Here is a 21,844-nt window from a genome sequence, read left to right on the forward strand (position 1 = left end):
CACAAGCAAACAAAGACATTTACGAGCATCAAGCCAAAGTATTATTGCTATTTGCTAAATACTTTGTTAGTGGATGAGAAATGGAGCAAACTAAAAAGTTGAATTCCAAGTAAATACATTTTTTATGTTTAATTTAATTAGATATTTCATTCTATTAAAATCGGGTGAAATGTCATGATTGACAGCTGAGACCGATTCGGGATTGGTTTAAAGATCTAAAAGTAATTCAAACAATCCAAAGAGGTCACATTTTTATCTCTATACTTAAAATTCAAATCATTAAGACACCATTTAATTTCAATATATTTTAGATAATTCACAGAAGATGGACCTGGCCATTGTTATAACTAATCACTTAACAATGTAACTCCTCCTTTCAAAACCCTGCAGCTCCACTGACCTAAAACAAAGCGTTTGGCTGTTGAAGTCCCAGATAATCTCCAGCATTGGTTTCCAGATGCATTAGCAGTGACTGATCTAATTTTAAAAAGAGCTATAATAGCCCCCTTCAGCATACCCAACTAGATATTATACAGTAGTACACACAGCAATTAAGAAAGGAACACAAACGCTAACAAATCGCGGCAACAGTCTGGACTAAGTCTAACCAGAAGCTTTTCCCCTCGGCTGTAGAATCAGCTTTACAAAAGACTTTGCTACTGGGCGTCATCTTTGTTACTTTACATACTTGCTTATCGTTTTCAAGTTTCCTTATGAGGCATTGTAACCCCCCGAAGAAATCTATTTGATTTAAATTCATATGCAAATAAGCATCCTTAGGAAAAGGGCATTTCTTTTAAAGGGAGAAGAAAGAGGAGAGGGAAGTTCAGCTTATCGCCCCTCAACAGATATTCAGACTAAATGTGTTGGATTCGTCTTGTCTCGTCACTGAGGCTGAGCGAAGTAAAGCTGCAGTGCTGGCGTGTCTGAATGGACCGAGTCAATGAGCTGCAGCTAAGAGAAAAAAACCTCTTGTATAGTGGTTGTAATTTGCTCCAATGACAGAGGAGGACAGGAGCGAGGGATCAGGGTGAGGAGCCAAAGAAATGACACGATGGAGGACGGTGCCTGAGCCAGGTAGCTTAGAGAAAGAGCTGAGTGGACATTCCAGCTGTGGACTCACCTGCTGCCTTCTGAGAGAAACAAACAGGAAAAAAAAAAACATGACTATTTCAGTATCTTGCTTGACTTGAAGACTATTGATTCCAGATCATTTCCCTGTGCATTTGTGACGTCGAACATGAAGCATCTGGTTAAAAAAAGTGCACAAAAACGTAGCGTCCTGTATCTTATCTTCTATAGAGGCTGAACATGTGTTATTGTACCTGTAGGATGGAGAGAGGGGATTTCTATGAAAGCCAGTGTTGCAGGTTGTAGACGCCAAAGAAGGATCAGGGTAAAAATCCCAAGTAGACCTCAAAGGTTGCAGTCCTTAGCTCAAGAAATTACAGAGGGCCAGAAGATACTAGGGAGAAGAGTTTGAGATTAGAAAATGGGTTTGTGATGGGAAGGTTGGTCCTCGAATCCCTTTGAAATAAAGTGGCAGGTACTTTTGAGCAAGGCGCTGGACAACTGCACTGGGGCTGTACTGCTGCCAGAAGCTGGACGTGTGTAGCGATTTAAAAAAAAAAAAAACCGCAGATGTCTCTATTATCAGTGGATAAAGGTTGAACCAACAGTTATGGAAGCACTTGCTTATTTCTCACACCTTATCTCCCTTCCTTCTCCTTTGTTTGACTTTCCCTCATGATCTCTCTCTCCTTCCTTCCTTGCCTCTATCTTGTGATATAACTTCCACGGCTGGTTGGTTTGGGTGAGCAGAGGGAAACAGGAAAGGCTTCCACAGTTCAGGGCTCCAGAGAGCTCAGGCGGGCAGCAGCAATCAGTCACCAACTAAATCCCTCCTCTCTCAGGACCGCCGCGTGCCAGGTGACATGGTGAACAGCTGCAGAGAAATAGCCTAGAGTGTGTGTCTGAATCTAAAGAAGACCAGCAGACAGGCTCTCTCAAAAGTCTGAGGCAAATCTTTGATTATAAGAGGGAAGATTCAACTCATGTGGTCTGTTAAAATGTGTAACCCGCATATTCCTGACAAGCGCCAAAATAATGACGAATCTCACTGAGAACCAAAGGTGGAGGTCGCAGAAGGTTTTCAGAATACAGCATAGTCTCTCAGGGTGGTTGTGTGTACAAGGTGTGTGACTTATGCATGATTGGAGATCACAGGGAATGTCCCAACCCCGTCAACATTGGCATTTCTCAGTCACGGCAAAGGTCTTTCCCACATCTTTTCAGCAGATTAAGAAGGAGATCTATTCGATTATAAAGAGCTGTACACCTGTTTGAATGTGACTGGATGTTATTAGTCTGGTGGTCAAAGGAGGCAGTGTAGGAGAGGCTGGTGGCTCATAAGCTGATAAACAAGCACATCTTCAGTGTTTGAGCAAACCCGACCCAAGCCTAATTGTGATTTCAACCTTTTTGTACAAACCCAGTTCCACTTGTTGGGATCTGTCAGTGTCGGGTCAGTTATCCTCACTCTAGTATGCGAGTTGTAAGAAATGCTTAGTTGACAGATGTAGAGTATACTTGTGTCTGACTCTGCATTTGTTTGTATCCTTGTCTTTCAGACATGTCTCGAGTTGGAGCGATACCTACAGACGGAGCCGAAGCGACTTTCGGAGCTCTTCGACGAGGAGCTGGATTGTCTCTTAACACCGGCGTTCATGCAGGGCAGTGAGAGCGATGAGGACCTGATGGACCCCCTCCTCCCCAACCTGCCTGAGCAGCCCAGCCCGCCTCCACTACTTGTAACTCTCCCCAAGGTCCCAGCCAAGATCCTCTATGTGCCAAACCCAAGCAAGACCCAAGCAGAAGCAGGGACCGAAACCCTCACGACCAAGGAGCAAATCCTCGGAGGAGTCAGCGCCGCACAGCTTAGTGCTGCCGTCACATCCCTAACGCCGCCGTCGTCACCAGAACTCGGCCGCCACCTCGTCAAACCCACACAAACACTGACTGCGACGGCAGACGGTACCTTAACACTCAAATTTGTGGCAAAGAAGGTGGGATTAGGGGCTGCAAAGCTGGTGGCAGCACGGGCATTACCGTCCCCGCCAAGCAGGGGAGGGACAGTCAGTGACAGCGAGCAGGGAGGAGGAGGAAGTCTGGGAGGAGACGTACCAGAGAACAAGAAGAGAGTCCACCGGTGCCAGTTTAATGGCTGCAGGAAGGTTTACACCAAGAGCTCCCATCTAAAGGCACATCAGAGGACCCACACAGGTAAGACCTTCAACAGATTCTCGACTGTTTCCCTCAGAACAAGTTCTTTATATCGAGATACTAACTTTATAAACCATGACATCTCTGCTCTCCTGCTCTTTTTTATATGAAATGTAGCAGTGATTGTGAAGTAATGGTGCTGACTCTCCGCTGTAATTATGTTATTGAGATTATTGATTCACTAATCAAAACAATTATCCTGTTTATGACCCATGCATGGATGCTCAAAAACCAATTTCCCAAAAGTTTTGTGGAAGGACAGGGCATGACCCAAGGAAAAACCAATTAAATTTGGAAGCAAATCTAGATAAAAGAGTGAATTCTCAGTTTTTCTTTCATTTCCTTATTTTGCGAGATAAGTCATTAGCCTTGGATTAGGTATGCGTTTTCTGAGCGCCCTTCTCATTTGTCTTCTGCGCTCACGACTTGATTGTGTGGAAATGGACCCCAGTTCCATCAGTTTTAGAACACTGCTGCACAGCATAAGGATATGGTATAGGTTGCCTAAGTGAATCACTGGACTTTTAACTGATCATATGGTTTACTTCTGATGATCATGTTTAATGTCCTGATCAAGAAAGGTCTGACAGGTTGCAGCAGGGACTATAAAATGGATCAGATGTCTGTGGGTCGGATTTGGCATCACATAGCGAAACCAATGACTTAAAATGAATACAACTTTTCTACATTTTCAACAACTTTGACTAAAAATAGGTGACTAAATATAGAAGTGGCTGCAATTCCTGCACTGTTAACGTACTTTCAATAAAGCTTATACTCCGCGTTTTTACTGCATAGTCTGTGTTCCCCCATTATGCTGGAGTTTAGGAGACATATTGGGAGTCAGTGTTTCAATACAACTATCAGCACTATCGTTAAACAACATGCAGAATAATATACTAAAACCTGGAGCTTTGATTAGGATCCAGCACACATAGATTCTCCTGTAGCAATCTGCATAATATATCTGATTTTCTTTGCTGTTTGAGAACTTTTAAAAGAGAAAGGCTCCTTTTCTTGTATTCATTTCCTCATCAGCTCTGTACCAAAAGGCCCTGCCTCAATAATGGCCTGATGATTACTTGACTGGTAGTAGATGACCTTGTGAATCCAGCCGTGTCCAGCTGGGTCGGACATGCTGTTTCAGCTGCTAACCACAGCTGCCCCATCACTGACCCTCAGACTGAACACACACCAGACTAATGTAGCTGTGAGCTCTCTGCAGTGTGAGCAAGTGGAGACGGCCTTTGTGTTGATGAAGACGTTGTGCGAAGATGTGTTAGACTAAGGTAGATTTTAATGAATATATGATTAGCTCGAGCTTTAATAACATTAAGTAACCTGAACCCAGCCTGATACCTTACAGCAGTCATGACAAAGAATAATCTGGCGTATTATTTGAAGGGTGCACTGCAAGGGGGTTCTTGGTTTGAATCCCATTTCAGCCAGGGTCCTTCTACCATATGTGGAGATTGCATGCTCCCCCCATGTCCGTGTCAGTTCTGTCTAGTTTCAGTTCCTGCAGTCTAAAGCAATGCAGACTGGGGTTTGTCTCTGTATGTCTGCCCTGCTATACACTGGCGACCTGCCCAGGGTGTACCCCGCCTCTTGCCCGATGTCAGCTTGGCTTGGCTCAAGCCCCCCGTAACCATAGCGCCACAGAGAAGAATGGATGGATATTATTCTGAATGACTTATGGCTCAAAAAACACAGAAACAAAATCCCCAAACATTTTAACCAACTTTTACCACAGGAAAGTCTGAGGACCCAGCTGAAAAATGTCTTTGTTGTATTGTTTGCCTTAAACCGACCGTAGGGGAAATGAGTCCAGAGGAAAAACAAGACTTTAAGATGCATTATAGGGACAATATTGTTTTAGGTAGTACGATACTAAGATTTTTTCAATTATTTCTCACCTTATCATTTGTTGTAACATCAGCAGGTGGACTGTAGAAATATGGTGTAATTTCTACAAAGAAATCTATGTGTCGACACACCCAGTCGGCTTCAGGTATATTGCTTGATGACCCTGATTTAAGTTATTGATGGGTCTGTTGTCTCTCTAAACATGACCTAAAGAGTCTTTTAATTTAATTTTACACTCGAAAAATGTAAATGAACATTTGTATTCATAGTTCTATTTCACGGTTGTCTCTTAGAGATACAGCACAACTTTAAAGTGACCGGAGCCAGTGTAACACAGATTTCTAAACTCTTACAAATCCATTTATCTGTTTTTCACTACTATGTCAGCTAGAAGTAGCTCCCCCCACCGACCCTTAAGGATAAGCAGAATGGCTAATGCATGGCTGGATGGATTTTTCCAAGTTGAGTTTCTGCATTAGACACATTTGAGCCATAAAGTACCTGAGGCTGAATCCATCACTAATCTGCAGCATGAGGCCTGTGCACACTTGTACCTCCTGAAGCAAGCATTATTCAACTTTAGCTCTAACCACAGCAATATTTAGAGCATCTGGAGGGGTTCATGGCCTCAAGTTGTCATCTTCCACTGTCGTCAGTTTCCTCTGTGTTCACCGGGATTACACTACATACCCTGCAGACCTCCCCTGTATTAATACTGGCAACCTTGGCATCATTAATCCAGCGTGTTACAGGATTATATGATCCCGGTGACCATTGCATGACTTTAAGTGTAGCATTACATTCTAGGGCAGCACCTACCGTGGCCGGGGGGGCATACAGATGTAGCTTTATTATAGCTAATCCAGAATGAAGGAGCTAGCTTGCTGGTAGCATGACTGCCTGCTGCAGTATCTTTCAATCTTCACAGTTGAGTCATGCTAACCAACAGTGAGCTTTTAAAAGTCGAATCATTCGAAAAAGAAGTATATGCACCCTGAAGACACTGCATAGTGTGGGTGTGTGTGGGTGGTTGGGTGTATATACGTGGGGGCGGTGTATTCCCTCCCGATGTGTTCATTACAAGCGCAGTACTGTGGTTTAATTAGCTTAATCCTCTTTTTGAGTTATTATGACCATAAATCATTGAACATACATGTAGGGAGGGATTAACGTAGCGTAGACACCGGGAGGAGCAGCTGTAGAATGCCTGCACAGCATCAATACACTTACACTGTCACACCGTGCACACCGGAGGCAATTAGAACCACCATTAAAGAGCAGTCTGTGAGGAGTAAGCTGAATATGTGCTGCAGCTCACTGTTACATCTGCGATTGTATTCCTCTCTTCATACCCAAACAATTTCCTCCGAGCTGCAAGGTTTATTCTCCTTTTTTGAAAATGTTCAATTAGGGATGAGTTGTAACGTTAATAGATGCATAGATTAATTCAGTAAAGACAGTCCCGAGGCAGAGCTGCTGTGAGTGTGAGCCAGGGTTTTCTGGCTCTCTGGCTGTTCTGTGTTCCAATCTCTTGGATCCGATTGGATCTGTAAAAACAGTAGATAGCTGTTTCCTCCTCGTTATTCAAAACGCAGTCCAACAGAATATACTTAACCAGTTATTTGGCTCAGAGTAGCAGAGATGATAAGCGGTTTTGGATGGAGGATAAAATTGTCTTTTTAAAAGTATTAGTTGCACTTAATGAAATCTTTGGGCGGTGCATGATCTCAGTGTGCGGGCAAAGCTGCCAACAAACCTGTAAATAATTTGGATGTGTATATGTCAGATTGTAGTTCATAGGAATTAAATTAAACAGAGACATGTACAGGGTTAAATGGAAGCGTAACATCTCTAGAACAAATTAAGGGAAATGTGTGGCAGTGTTGTGCATGCAGTCAACAATTGAAGTTGTTCTATCCAAGGACCAACACTACTCCACTGTGATTAATTTCAGTTTTGGTATAGGTGCACTCGTAAAAGTGAAAGCATCAAAGCATCTTGACTGTCTCTGAGTGATTGGCTGCAGTAAAGGTTATAAACCTCACCTCCTCCATGTTAGTGAATGGGACGTTGGCTAGCTAAAAGTGAGCCTATCTATCTTCTTCTTCCTTGCCTTGTTGAGCACATTGCTATGCTTCTTTACCTGTTAATAAGTGGAATATAGTTAAAAATCATAGACTGTCCATAAAAAAGGCAGCTCCCCCAACGTGACACCAAAGTGTCTCGATCTCGGTAGACACCATCTCCTTCATGTCAGCCGATTGGACACTAAAAAGTAGACATCAAATAGATTTTTCTCAAAGATGGTTTCTTGTCCCTCCGGATATTTTTTATCAAACTGATATACAGCATGTTTAAGTATTCATGTTTCTGTTAAGTTTGTTTTTTATTAGTTATTTGATGCTATATAAAGGGGGTGAAACGTCACGATAGACAGCGGCTCCATCCCCCGATGGCTCCAAATGACTTCAGTGAAGCAAGATGGCATCGTTCTTAAATGGGATTTTTTGGCTACATTTCTAGACAGTCAGAGGAAGTGGAGATATGTTGTTCATCTTTTTATACAGACCATGAGAGGAACCGATAGAAAGACTGTTGTGGATCTAACAAGACAGAATCCCTCTCTCCCTCATGCACATTCTAGGATGTAAGCTGTACTGTTCCTACACATGGTTTTTCAGCGATAACGTGAAGTACAATTATGAGAAGTGTAGTTCAGGGGTCGCTTCAGCTTCAGTCTTGACTTTCTATGACCTCAACTTCTGACCTGACCCCATGCTCAGTATACTGTAGGTTCCACCACCATCCAAAGCTTCTTATGGAAAAACCCCATTGCAACCCCAGACCTACATGCACACACACACACACACACACACACACACACATTCACACACACATATATACCTCTATACTCTACATACACTGAATCCAACCTCCAACCTGCTCTCTCTGTCTCTCTCTCTCTCCTCTTGCTCATTCAGTTTGGGTTGCCAAGCAACTGCATCACACTCTTCCATAATTGGTTGGTGGATGGTGGATTGTCCATGCCTGTTAATCTCTCTCTCTCTCTCTCTCTCTCTCTCTCTCTCTCTCTCTCACCCACCCCCACCTCCCCCTCCTTCTCTCAGTTGCTAGGTGACTTTATCACGCATCCTTGCCTTGCCGTGCTATAATTGGCTGGCGTCATGGTTGCCGTGGCGTCAGGCCCGAGCTGGCCTTGCTTCATTCCACCAACACTATGTGTGTGTGCTTAGGGGGGGTCCTATTGAAGGAAGATGGGGTGCTCTGGCCAATTACAGAAGACGGGTGTGAAACGGCCGCCTGTCTGGCACCTGCGGCCCCCACTCATACCCCATATCACACACACACACTCACACACACACACGCACACACACACAGGTTGAGAGTGTACTATTTCTCCAACAGGCCCGCAGGATAAGCTGCCAAGTGGTTTGCTATTGTATGTAGAAAATGTTGGTCCAGTATTCAGGCGGAGGACTCTGTGCCGTGTATAGGAGGATTCACACACATGAAGATACTAACCCTGAACCTCCAACATGAATAATTTCTGGCTCTTTACAAAAAGTACAAATAATCTGTTGCAGAATCGCACATTTCACACACAGCTGTGCCAGAGGATTGTGGGCCTTTACAAAGATATGGAAACTTCCCGTTATAATTTCAACGAGCCGTAAACATGTGTATTAGAAAGGCACGAGTGCACAACTGTGCCAAGGCTCCTATCTATCAGTGTTAAAGAAAGAACAAATTTTTTTCCTGGATGTGACCCTTTGTCCACATCCCAGCTAAACTGAATGCGTTTTTTTTCACTCATGTCCCATCCTTCCATCAAGTTTGATGGAATTCTGTTCTGTAGTTTTTGCGTCATCCTGCTGACAAACAAACAAACAAACAAACAAACAGATGGGGATAAAAACAAAACGCCCTGGAAAAATTAATTAATTTGAACCAAATAATAAAAGGGAGTGTGAAATGACATGAATAGAGATAAATCCTGAATTTTAATCGTTAAGGCTTAATGAAGTACATCAGCATGCCATTATTATCAATTGATGATTGAACTCTCATTCATTGATATTAGCTTCTTAAGTTATAATCTGTTGAACGTCTATCCATCCTTCCCCTGGTTACTGGCACCCTGACAGTATGTTGTTTACTGTGGAGCTTCCCAAACACTTACCACCAGCAAGTTCCTCTATTTCATCCTGGGTAATCTGACACATGCTGGTAGATAAACGCTCTACAGTTTGTTATAAAGTTTCCCTCAAGGTTTCCTCCAAGTCTGTGCTTTTCTTCCAAAGGGAGGCAGGTTCACCTGGAGTGTGAACCTCCTGAGTTGGTTCTGTTTGATTTGAAGGAGCAGTACTTTATTAACAGGGTCTTTCTGAACTGACTCACACTTTTAATTTATTGCTCGGCCCATACGAAGCCTTCATTACTGCAGGTGATGCGTCTAATTGACAGTCAAGCTTCTCAGCTTTTATAACAGCCCGTTATGCTTTTTTCTCAAAACCTGACACTTATGTTATCTGCAATAGAACTCAATTGTGTGTGAGTTTTTCACGTGATATGCTGATACCAGCTAATACAGCCTCAAGCAGAGATGGGGAGCCGACGACGAGTGTGTGAGCTCACTAGTGCAAATTTTCATTGAGATTCAAAACACATGCAAATGAAAAAATGCATGTAAATATCATTTTATTTATTCTAAATGTTTAAACATGTAGTTTTCCGCACCAACTGACCATCAAATATCTTAACACATTCAAATAGTACCTGTGAAAAGTGGAACGTAAAAAACTAAATAACTCTAATGAATAACAGGAAGAGGTTTGGCTTCACTTTCCTAAACCCTGGAATCCTCTGTCGTCTGTCCAATACAGTCTCATCCACACACAGATCAGGAACTGTAGACGGGCTGGAAGAAGAAGGTCTCTTTCCAAATAATACACAGAGACAAAAACAAAACCCAAATCCCTGTTGTGGAAACCAGCAACCAACTGCACTGGATTTGACTGGAGGATTTGAATATGCAAATCCTGGAGAGCAGAGCCCGTGATGTGGAATTCATTTAGTCTCAGAACGAGCTAGTCACCCAGCAGACATTCTGTGTCTGCTGATGAAAGATGACTCCGTTCAAAGAGACGCAGGAACCAGGGGGGAAATACAGGGGAAGAGGGCATAATTCACAGCTGGATGTTCCTGTAGCACATCATCTTTTACTTGTCGTTGCATCACCTTGCTCTCAGAGCTGCACCTGTGAAGGTGTTTTCCATGTTCTGCTGGTCGGCTTCTTCCGGGCATAATGATTAAATTAAAGTTCAGAAACCCATGTTCAGTCGTCCTGTTGGTGTGTGATGGAGAAATGTTTCACTGTGGTGTGACTGGGGATTTATGGGTGAGCAGAGAGAATAATAATGAAAGAGAAAGTAGGATGCTGCATCTGTTGATATGACAAGTTGTACATTTATCAGGAAATTTTCTAAAAATGAAGTTTCACCCTTCAACTAGTGCATCAAACTGTCTGAAAAGACCTACTTAAAAATGCAGCAGAAATTATTTCACCTCATTAGTTGTTCAACTCTGCTTTTTTCAGTTTATCTTAATTTCACTTTTCAATTAAAATCAAGGGATAAAACTGTTAAATCATGTCAGTCATTTCAACAGCGCTAACTGTTGAAAAATAATAAATTTCCCAAGAGATGGACAGATTTTTCAGATTTGTTGTTGTAATGTTTCTTGATAAACATGAATTTTTTTAGACAAGAAAAAGTCCACAAAGACTAGACAATTCTACGGATGATTTCCAGAGTTTGCCTGTAGCATATGAAGAATGCAGCAGGAGATTGTGAGGACCTTGGCAGAGAAAATCATTTTCATTGTGTCTTTTCATTGTGCAAATTCAAATGTTCCCTAATAACTGACAAACCTGTGAACACATGCTTTTTCTGTTACATCCTGATATGTTTCCTCCATGTTGGGAAATACTTTGTTTTCACATTAGTTTAACTTTGATCTTTGTGTGTGTGTGACCGCATGCTTGTGTGTGCATGTGTCTCCTCCTACAAAGACTGGGGTGTGCTGTGATAGGAGTGAAGGGGCTGCTGGGACATCTGGTTAAATGACTGTAAGCTGCAGTATTAGTCCCCATTAAGAGTCATTAAGATCCCAATTATAGTTGCCACCCCCCAGTTCACACACACACACAACCCAGTGGCACATGCTAGAGGTCGGAATCAGGTCTGGCTACTTTTTCCTCTTTAAATATTTTGAATATTTAAAAAATGAAATTACTTAGAGGATATATCACTAGGTTTTCTTTCTTCTATGATGATATCGTTTTTTGGTGCATGTAAAAGTTCTGCAAAGGGAGCTCCTCTCCTCCACAGAAAATACTCCTGAAACGCCTCATCAGCAGTTCAAACGCTACTTCTTAAGGGTTCTTAGGAGACCGGAGCTAAAACCAGGTGTTTCAGACAGTGGCTGAAAGGAGGAGCTGCAGCAATGGACAGTATTTTCTGACCATAGTAGCATGTAAACCTTTTTGAGTATTAACACTTATACAACTTATGAACCTGAATATGAGCACAATATAAAAACAAAAAACTGTTTGGTTATCATTGTAGTATCCTGTCAAAAAAGAAATTTCCATCTAAATGAGATCCCTGCTGTGTTTATTCAGAAAAGAGGAAGAAACCAGGCTCAACTTTTGCAACGAGGTCACATTCCTGTTAGATTAATTTGTAACAGTGAAGTAGGGGATATTTGTACAATTTCAGTTACTTTCAAGGTGCATTGTGGAGGGAACAAGTCTGAAGAGGCCACAACTCTGACAGAACATTACTTTGACTTCGATTGAAAAGAATGTTATCTTCAAACAAACACATTTCTGCTTGTAGCCGTCATCTGGATAGAGCGGGTTTGATGTCATCAGATTGATCTGAAGCAAAAGTGAGTTTAAAGACCGTAAATGATTGGAGCTGTAACAACTTTCCAGAGTGGAAAAATGTGTGATATAAGTTGCTTTGCCATGTTTTTGATAAGCTGTCAAACTGGAATATGTCTCATCTCGACGGGTGCATGTAGCAACACAGCCACACCAGTGCAGTCTCTTTATAAACCTCCTGTTTCAACACACAACACAGTAAATAGCTGCACAATCACAGATGTGCATTAAAAACTGCTTTTTTTGCAGTATATTATATACAGTGTATATATATATAATCCAGAGATTGTATTGAATTGCTTCTCTGTTATAGATCCAGTAAATAATTTGAATTAATTCAAATAACTTTACTATGAGATATTTAAAGAACTTGGTGACTCAATGTCACCCCATGTTATTTAGGATGTTATTTAGATGATGAATGAATTGTTTTTGCTCAAATTCTTATACCGACTCATCAACTTATTGATGATCAAAGTAGTATAGTTTTATTTTGTGGGTGGTGTATGATTTAGTGGAAGGTCAAATTTGCAGTTTCCTCTGCTGACCCTACACACACCAAGCCTTTTTCAAACAGCCTGTTCAAGACAAAACTATTGTACCTTTATTCCACGTCATGTTCTGAATAAAAGGTACAAACATGGGATGGTGGCACACTGTTGTTCCATTTTTGTGACCAGCAGTGGAAGTCGCCACAGAGCCAGGTCTGTGTAAAGCCAGGTCTGCGGGACAGACGCCAGCGTACTTGTGTTACACGTCACACCTGTGATTCCTCAGCAGCAGCGTGCTATCTGATATCACACACCGCGGAGGCTTCACGCCAACTTCTTTTGTTCAATGTAAACAAGCTCAGGCAGCGTAACGAGGAGTCTTCTTAACGGCAGTATAGCTGGATCGCTCTATAAAAGAGGCTACAGAGAAACACACTCCCATACAGGCATTTACACAGTCAGACATCATCAAGTCCCATCTGAAGACAGGCTGCTCACACACACATACACACACACATACACACACACACACACACCTCTAACTAAAAGACACACACACACACACACACACACACACACACCACACACACACACACACAGCTGGAAGGCTTTCTATCACAGAGAGATAACTACAGGCTGAGAACAATAGACCATCTCTTCTCCCATCTGGTGAACTGGGGGATGAAACTTCATTTACATTTCAGATCCCACCACCTCAGGGTGTGTGAGTACGTGCGTACATTGTGTGTGATAAAGCGAGCAAGTGTGTGTGTGTGTGTGTGTGTCTGTGTGTGTGTGCGTGTGTGGGCGGGGGAGGAGGAGGTTGGTGATGGAGGTGAACAAAATGAGATTCATTTCAGGGTGAATTTAGGATTATGAATTAACACGGCGCAGAGCTGAAAGACTTCATTTACAGTTAATTGAGTGTATTGGCTCATTGAAATGGCTGTTGTGTTAAAACTGATCTGTCTGCCCGGCCCCTGGTCTGCGTGTGTGCGTGTGTGTGTGTGTGCGTGTGTGCGTGTGGGTTTGAAAAAAGCCAGGGGGTGCTAACCTATATTAGTGAACAGCTGTAATTTGGAAGTGTGAAATTAGATGTAGAAATTTTAATAAAACGTGACGTCTCTTTCTCCCTGTCTCTCTCTCTCTCTCTCTCTCTCTCTCTCTCTCTCTCTCACTCTCTCTCTCTCTCAGGTGAGAAGCCCTACAAGTGCTCATGGGAGGGCTGCGAGTGGCGTTTTGCCCGCAGTGATGAATTGACACGACACTACCGCAAACACACCGGAGCGAAGCCATTCAAGTGCAACCACTGCGACAGGTAAACACACACGCAGGCGACAAAGCCAATGACAAACACGCTTTTTGATATTTGCAGGACACTGACGCCCTGTGTGTGTGAAGGACGAGCTTTAAACTGGGAGCTTTTAAACTCCCAGCGTTCAGAACCAAACAAGCCTGAGTTGCCTTCATGTCAAATACACCGATGTCGTAAAGACAGTTTTTTTTTTATCTACATTAGGATTACAACGATTTCCAAGAGACATTTTGAAACAGTTGGAGAAGCACATGTGTCAATATAAAAATATTGGCAGCTGAATCCATTCACCTGCTTGGTGTCTGATGTCATACATGCTGGCTCAGTCATTAATGTTATGAGAGCACCTGTTCTGTTTCTACTGCTACGAGTCAGAACGTCCCGAGTAAAAACGACACATGTTGACTGTTTCATTCAATTGAATCATTTTATAATCTTAAAAATCTTTGAAAAGTGTGAATGATGATGATCGAAACTTCCCCAAATTCAAGGTGACATGATGAAGCTCATTAATGTCATCGGCGAAGCTATGATTTTTCGAAATCCGGCGCCATAAAGGGGCCACACTTTGCACAAAGGGGTCAATTATATGTTCAACATCCATGCACAATTCCTGATTCAGTAACATTGGAGTCATTCCTTCATTTGAGTTTGCTGTTGACTCTTTAACTCTGAGCACAGCAACACATCATTGAATATATTTAGAAAATGGTCCCATGCACAAGCACATTATGATCTTAGAACAATCTTAGAAAAAAGGATCTCTTAACAAACTACACTATTTTTTGTTCGCAAGTAAGTGAACAAATTCTGACAGAACAAGGGCACTTCAGAGGCCAATCTCGATTTCAGCTGGGGCAAGTGGCCACTTGGCTTCTGCCCCCGATTTATGCTCAATGTGAGATACCATGTAGAACCAGACTGAGCCCACATACTAGTGCACATCTTCAGAAAACATATGGACACAGACGAAAAAGATGAAATGCAGCAGTACCACCTTAAATCGTGGGGGGCAGTGCAGACAATAGTTTAAGCAAGACATTCATGACACACGAAGAAGAAATGTTAGCAGTAAAAAAACTTTTTGAGGGGAGACTTTGCGGACGAATTGAAATTACAGACGTGCCCTTGCACAGGCACCAAAAATCGCTTTTGGCTTTTTCTTAAGAGGAATGATTTCACAACCTCTCTAGGACGTATCGCTGAACAACCAGGCCAACGTCATTGATGCATGGAAGTATGTGGGTAGGGTAGATTACATTGTTTAAAACGATCTCTTGTATCTCCCAGCCGAGACAAAGGAAGAAATATATGACTTTTTAATCGCCTAATCTGACACAGTGAACATTTGCAGTGACAAAAATACCCCACAGATAATTAATGATCAAAATGATAAAACAACAACAGACCGGCTTGTCTTTGCATAACTCTTCCTTGTTTCCCATCAGAGCAATAATAAACAACAATCGGTAACAGTACCACAGGATAACAAATTTTATATTTTTTCTACAGAAAAAACATGCCTTGGTGCATTAAGTGGAGCTACATCCAACACAGCAGGGAGTCACAGAGAGACTCTGACAGATGATAAATAAAACAACATTTTTCATTCAGCCAGGCTCTACATGCATCTCACGTGGCATTCACAGACATCGCAATTATCTACCACACATTTCACATCTCTTTTCTTATGCAGGAATCAAATCCATTGAATAAACAGTTTAAAGACAAATGGCTCATTATGAAGTTTAGAAGAGACTTAGGAGCTTTTTGAAATACCACAAACAGGAGGGGTTCAGGTGAGTTTATCTGTCGGAATGATTAAAGTCCAGACTCTAGCTTATTATGTAGATAGTCAATTTAATGATAAGGGAAGTTATTATCTTTAAAAGAACTTGGTTTTGACTGCATTGACATTATGTGGCAGACATGGGAGTACATGTGAGACCAACATTATTTAGTTTCTGTTCACAAATGGAACCATTTTAAGTTTTCAAGTCCTGTTAACTGGTCAGTGGTGGCTGACGATTTTGGTCGAAGTATTACGCACAGATTCAGGTTTGATGTAGTTTTAACTAGAGATGTTCCCATAGCATCATTAAAAATGCCTCCAATACTGTCGAAATACAGAGTCGGGCATAAGCGACCATGTGAATCGGACTCTCTCTCTCTCTATATATATATATATGTGTATATTATACATACATACATAGTTGTTACGTATGTCCAGGTATCAGAATCAATATCAGGAAAAATGTTCTAGTTGTGATCTGGTTGAAAAACCGAGGTAGAGAGAGGATGAGATGTCGTGTCTTTCAAACTTTATCTCCCTGTGGACAAAGGCCAGTGAGTCTGGAGACAATCACATCGTCTCTGTCTGCACAGTGTTTTGTCCTCAAGGTGTGTGTGTCTTTGTGTGTGTGTGTGTGTGTGCGTGTGTGTGTGTGCGCGCGCGCGCCCGCTTACTCATTCTCCTGTACTGGCAGTTAAAAGGATTCTGGCTATTGGCAGACTGGTCGCAGCTAATTGAGTGGCACCAGATGCCAGCTCCACTTTAATATACACTGTGTGTGTGTGTGTGTGTGTGTGTGTGTGTGTGTGTGTGTGTGTGTGTGTGTGTGTGTGTGTGTTCCTTCACTACCTATCTGAACCACACACATGAACACTTTTGCCCTAGAGACAGTGTAATTGGCTGTTGTAGGTTCCCTCTAGTTTGGGTTTTAGACATTAAACCCTCCAGAAACCTGCTGGAAGCTTCTAATCCTGGCTGAGAGCTGGGACTGTATTAGCTCCTTTTTGGCACACACACAGGCACACACACAGACACACACACACGTATATATGCACAGTATGTAAAATCACGACACACGCTAGTACAGCGAATGGAAGCACATTTAGATTCAAAGTCATATTGACTCACAAACATTTAAACGCTCAGATATAACAACAGCACACTTGAATAAACAACACCCACGCCATCTTCAAAGACTGCATGAGAGTGAGATAAGTTATTTTGGGTGACAGAAATTTCTGTATCAGTAAACCACTGTGTAAAAAGATGGATGACATGACAGCTCCCTAAAAGTGGCCCCCTGGTGGCTCATAAACCCTGCCCGCTCCATGTAAGTAGATGGGGACATTGTCCATACTAAAAATATTGAATTACATATTGAATGATTTTTTTCCCCAGAGATTGTTCAGGTGTTTATGTTTCTGATAAGTTGGATTTTAATTAGTTATTAAATAGTTATTATGCCATAAAAGTAACATGTCCTGATTGACAACTGATATTGACTCCATACTGCAGCTCCACTACCTGATCACTAATGCTCAGACTCAGGCTCAAAATAACGTCCCCAACACAAGATGGCAGAGCCCTTATACCAAGATATATTTGATTAATTTTTGGACAGTATGAGGAATAGAGAATCATCGTCTCTCATGGCTGACAGGTGGAGCTCTTCATGTCTTTGGAGTGACATGGAAATCTCCTGATGAATCCACACTGCAAATAATGAACATGTGTGTTAGAAGAGTTTAGTGAGGGAAGTGAACTCCATCTTCCAAGGGGCATTTCAGAAAGAAACATCAGATCACGGAGTATCAAAAATGCCAATCTGAAGCTAACACTATAAGTCCGACAGGTTTGGAGGTTGTATCCTCTATACTAGCAAAGGCTGCTGAGTCTCATGGGTACTGTTGTATTCAGAGCGAGTGGCCACACTTACCTGATGCCAATGTACTGTACAACTTATTTTAAAGTCAAGCTACTGTTCATGGGCTTTTTTTTAGCTTCTTTCAATGATTTATACAATGTGTTAGCTCGGATTCAAATCTTTAAAAAGAGGTCGACTTTACACCCAACACACATTCTACCAAAGATGTGGATTCTTTATCTAACTTATAAATATATAATTATATAATATTTATTTAAATTTATTTATTTATTTTTCTTTCTCTGCCAAGTTTTCTACCTGAGCCGAGAAGAACACGTTATTACTTTTAGATAAAAATCATAAAAATTTTAAAAAGGTAGATGGAAGTGTGCTTAACACAACTTGAAAACAATTTTTTTACACTAGCACAAACACACACAGGCACACACATACACACATCTGTGGTGGGAGGAGCTCTACAAATATTAACATGAGAATGGCAAAAAAGTGGCAACCATGAGAGGTTAACATTAGATAGACTGTTCAATCTGACAGTATTTCTCTTGGGGAAACACACACACAGACACACACACGCACACACCAGTCTGTCATTAATCCTGCCTAATCAAGCGGGGACCCCCTGATGTTTCCATGGAGCTGGAAGGAGGAGAAGGACAAAAAAATGAGTGAAGAGGAAAAAGGAGAGTTTAGAGGAGAGGAGGAGGAGGAGAACGGGAAGGAGGAGTGTGTGTGTGTGTTTAGTGGGAGATGGGCGGTGGGTTAGGGTGCGGGGGGGGGCGGTACCAGCTGGTCTGGCTGCTCCGCCCTCCAACAGTGACACAGTAACTGGCATGGCCATCTGTCCGGCAACACACACACACACACACACACACAGATTGGTGAACGTGCAGGAACCACATGGCCAGCTGAGAGCTGAGGGGAAACACTCGGCTCCAGACAACAGTGCAAAGTTCAACTGTACGCTCACCATGTTGAATTTAAGAAATTGAACATATCGTAGCCCGAGAGAAACCAAACCGAGCCCAACCCAGACCCGAGCCTGATGTTTGTATCTTTTATAACAAAACAATCCAAACCTAGGCCTGAGTGATCCATCCCCACGGGCTCAGGCTGGGAATCCATACTCTTGTCAGTACAATTTAATGGTCCAGTGTGTACGATTTAGGTGAAAGGGATCTATTGGCAGAAATTTTATATAAAATAATCCTAGGGATATTTTCACTAGTGTGCCTTACCTAAATTGTACAAATTGTTAGTTTCTTCAGCTTAGAATGGACCCTTTATATTTACATACTCTACATATTTACATTTTGAGTTTGTATAACTACTGAAGGCTACCACTGGTTCTCTTTCATGTTTGGAAGGGAAGGGTGAGATGAGGGCTGTTCAGCTGCAATATGCAACTTTACCATTAGATGTGACAAAATCCTACACACTGAACTTTTTAATGATAACTTTTTTTTGTTTTACTTATGCTGGATCTAAAGAGCGACATTAAGAGAATGAATCACATGGAAAGCAGGAGAGAGGCAGCGGATTCTCCTGCAGTGTTACAAACTTTCTATTGTGCCTCTGAGTGTTTGGGCTCCGTCTGCTTGTATCTGGATACAACAACAGCCTAAGTCTAAACGCACACGCACTCACAAACACAAAGAGTAGCCTCTGCTAATTAATAATGAATAAAGCCTCTGGCGAGTTGAATTTCTAATTTATCTCCTCCACATTTTGTTTTGCCTCTTCTTTAGTCATATCATTCATGATTAATCTTATTGTGCATGTTCGGCTTTTTAATGTCTTCACGGTGGTGTAATTAAATAGAAATACTTCATTATGAAGACATGACATGACATAGTGAGTCTTATATTATGTGTCAGCAGCACCTGGTTTTTATGTCTTATCTCCTACCAGGTGCAGTAGCTGCAGAGTTAAATGGCCCAGCATCAGACAGCGCTGCCAGCCCGTCTGCATTAGTGTCCGTGTTCACAATACATATCTAATTAGTTTCAACAGTAGTATTTTACTCTGAGCCTGAGGAGTGACTGCAGTGCTATGGAGCTCTGGCTGTGATTCATGGAAGTGCTTTACTTGTATTTAGAAAGTCACTGAGCAGGAATTGGCCCGTGTTTGTCTTTGCATGTCTGGTTCCATACATAGCCTGGTTCCATGCATAGTCTTACTTCATTATGCAGTAAGACTTTGTCTGAACTCACTGTAGTTTGCAGCTGAAAGTCTCTGCATTTTCTCTGCATTGCTAAATTTACGTGTTAAAGCTGTTTTATTGTGCCAGTTACTGTTTAATGTTGAAATAGATTTCTTACATTTCACCACTTAACAGATCTACCAATAAGGTTGTCTACTGGCTACGGTGAGGTTTGCAGACCAGTGACTTCCTGCTGTCCTGAACTTTAGGCTTAAACCAAACATTTTGCAGCTTTGGCCCCCCCACACTCAGAAATTTAGTTGGTAGTATTAAGATGTTAGAAACGCACTACTTCTATAAGCACTTTGTCCCTAAATGTGAGATAAGCCCACGTAGCTTTTATCTTTTCTTTAGTTTTTGTTCTTTAATGTTCAAGAAATTATGGTTTCAAACATAGACTATACATAAAAATGTAGACATAGACTCCAGGTGCGGAAAGTGAAGCCAATGCAAAAGTGCCTGAACCGGCATTCTCTCAAATGACCATTAGAGGGCGACAGGACTTGTTCTCTTTGAGAAAATTACGTCTCAGTTGATTTATAATGTCACTAAACATTTTTTCCTTAGGGGTAAATATTCTCAAATTTCAAATCATTTTCAATACGGCATGTAGATCATTTAGTAAATTATGGTTCAAAATGACGATAAATCGTGGTATGTGTGCACTGTGTGATTGACAGCTTGTATCATCAGGCTCCACCTGCCGATCCTCCAAATATGGTTATGGTTTCAAATACCAAGATGGCGCCAGATAAAATGCCAAACTTGTGGGTCCAAAATGACAGAAAGACAGTTCACAAACCAATAGGTTTCCAATTTGGTTTCAATAGAAGGTTTATAAATAAAGTTTAGTTACTTTCTCACATTAGATTTTCCATTGGGCATCTTCAGTTAATTATAAGCTACAGAAGCATCTATGTCAGCTACGTTTTTTTAAGGAAGTATTAAATCTGTCAATTCTTGATCAATCAATTTGACATATTACCAAATGTTGGACAATTCGTCACTGAAGGGTAGTCCCAGCAAATACACAGAGCCAGTGAGTGTCTCAATGGGTCTAGCGGTGTGGAGCATTTCCAGCAAATACACAGAGACGATGTTCAGCGTAGCGGGCTGGAAGTGTGGAGCATTTCCAACAAATACACATTGCCAGTGGGAGGTTCAAGGGGCCTGGGATTATGGAGAGTTCCCAAGAAATACACAGAGCCAGTGGGGACTTAAAGGGGGCAGGGAGTGTGGCACACTCACAGCTAATACACAGAGCCCGAGGCCCTCATCAGCAACACTTGCCAACCTGACATATTATGGTTATTTAGTGAAAATCTCCAGTAAAACAGGATTTATCGTGCCTTTGTACACATCTTTACATTGTCAGTTGTATAAATTAACATTTATTTACATTCACATGTATGTATTTTCATGGCTTTTAGTTTTCCTTTTCTGCCGCAAAACAATTCAGTTTCTACATATTAATACAGTTTCGTCTTTATGTTTTCTCATTTCATATATTTTTTTCATGTAATTTCCTGCATACTTTGGATGTAACATTAATATTTCTGGCTCCATTTCTTTGTTTCTCCCTGCAGGTGTTTCTCCCGGTCGGACCACCTGGCCCTGCACATGAAGAGGCACATCTGAGGGTGGACAGAAAATGAGCGGGAGAGGGGAAGAAGTAGGGGGAGGAAGAAGAGGAGGAGGAGGAGGAGAGTTCAGAGGAGAGAGGGATGGGCAGTCGAGCCGACCGCCCGCCTCATTCACCCCATCCAAAAAAACATGTCGGCATCCATCTGAGATGGCCGTAGAGATCAAACGGCCCGACGGCCTTTTCCATCGACGAAGATGAGGGTGACTGGAGGAAAACGAGGAGTAGCTAGATTGTTGTTTTTCTTAAAAAATTACACACTCACACACTTGCAATAGAAAACAGTTCACACACCTGTCTTGAATGGATCATCCTGGTGACCTCGAGCCTCTGTCAAGTGGCTCTGGGGGATTGGACACTGCCAAACCAACATATACTCGCTTGCCGAAAACATAATGCCACCT

The 21,844-nt window shown here is 41.9% G+C and overlaps 1 protein-coding gene across 1 annotated transcript in view; it reads left to right on the top strand.

The window, feature by feature from the left end:
* Positions 1–21,436, top strand: part of klf7b (Kruppel like factor 7b) — a 57,569-nt gene extending 36,133 nt beyond the window's left edge. Inside the window, exons 2-4 of the mRNA XM_061088920.1 lie at positions 2,631–3,282; positions 13,801–13,924; positions 21,385–21,436. Coding sequence (XP_060944903.1) covers positions 2,631–3,282; positions 13,801–13,924; positions 21,385–21,436 — 828 coding nt within the window. The remainder of the gene's footprint in view (positions 1–2,630; positions 3,283–13,800; positions 13,925–21,384) is intronic.
* Positions 21,437–21,844: the final 408 nt, after the last annotated feature.

This window comes from Limanda limanda, chromosome 16, assembly GCF_963576545.1.
Source record: "Limanda limanda chromosome 16, fLimLim1.1, whole genome shotgun sequence".
NCBI lineage: Eukaryota > Metazoa > Chordata > Actinopteri > Pleuronectiformes > Pleuronectidae > Limanda > Limanda limanda.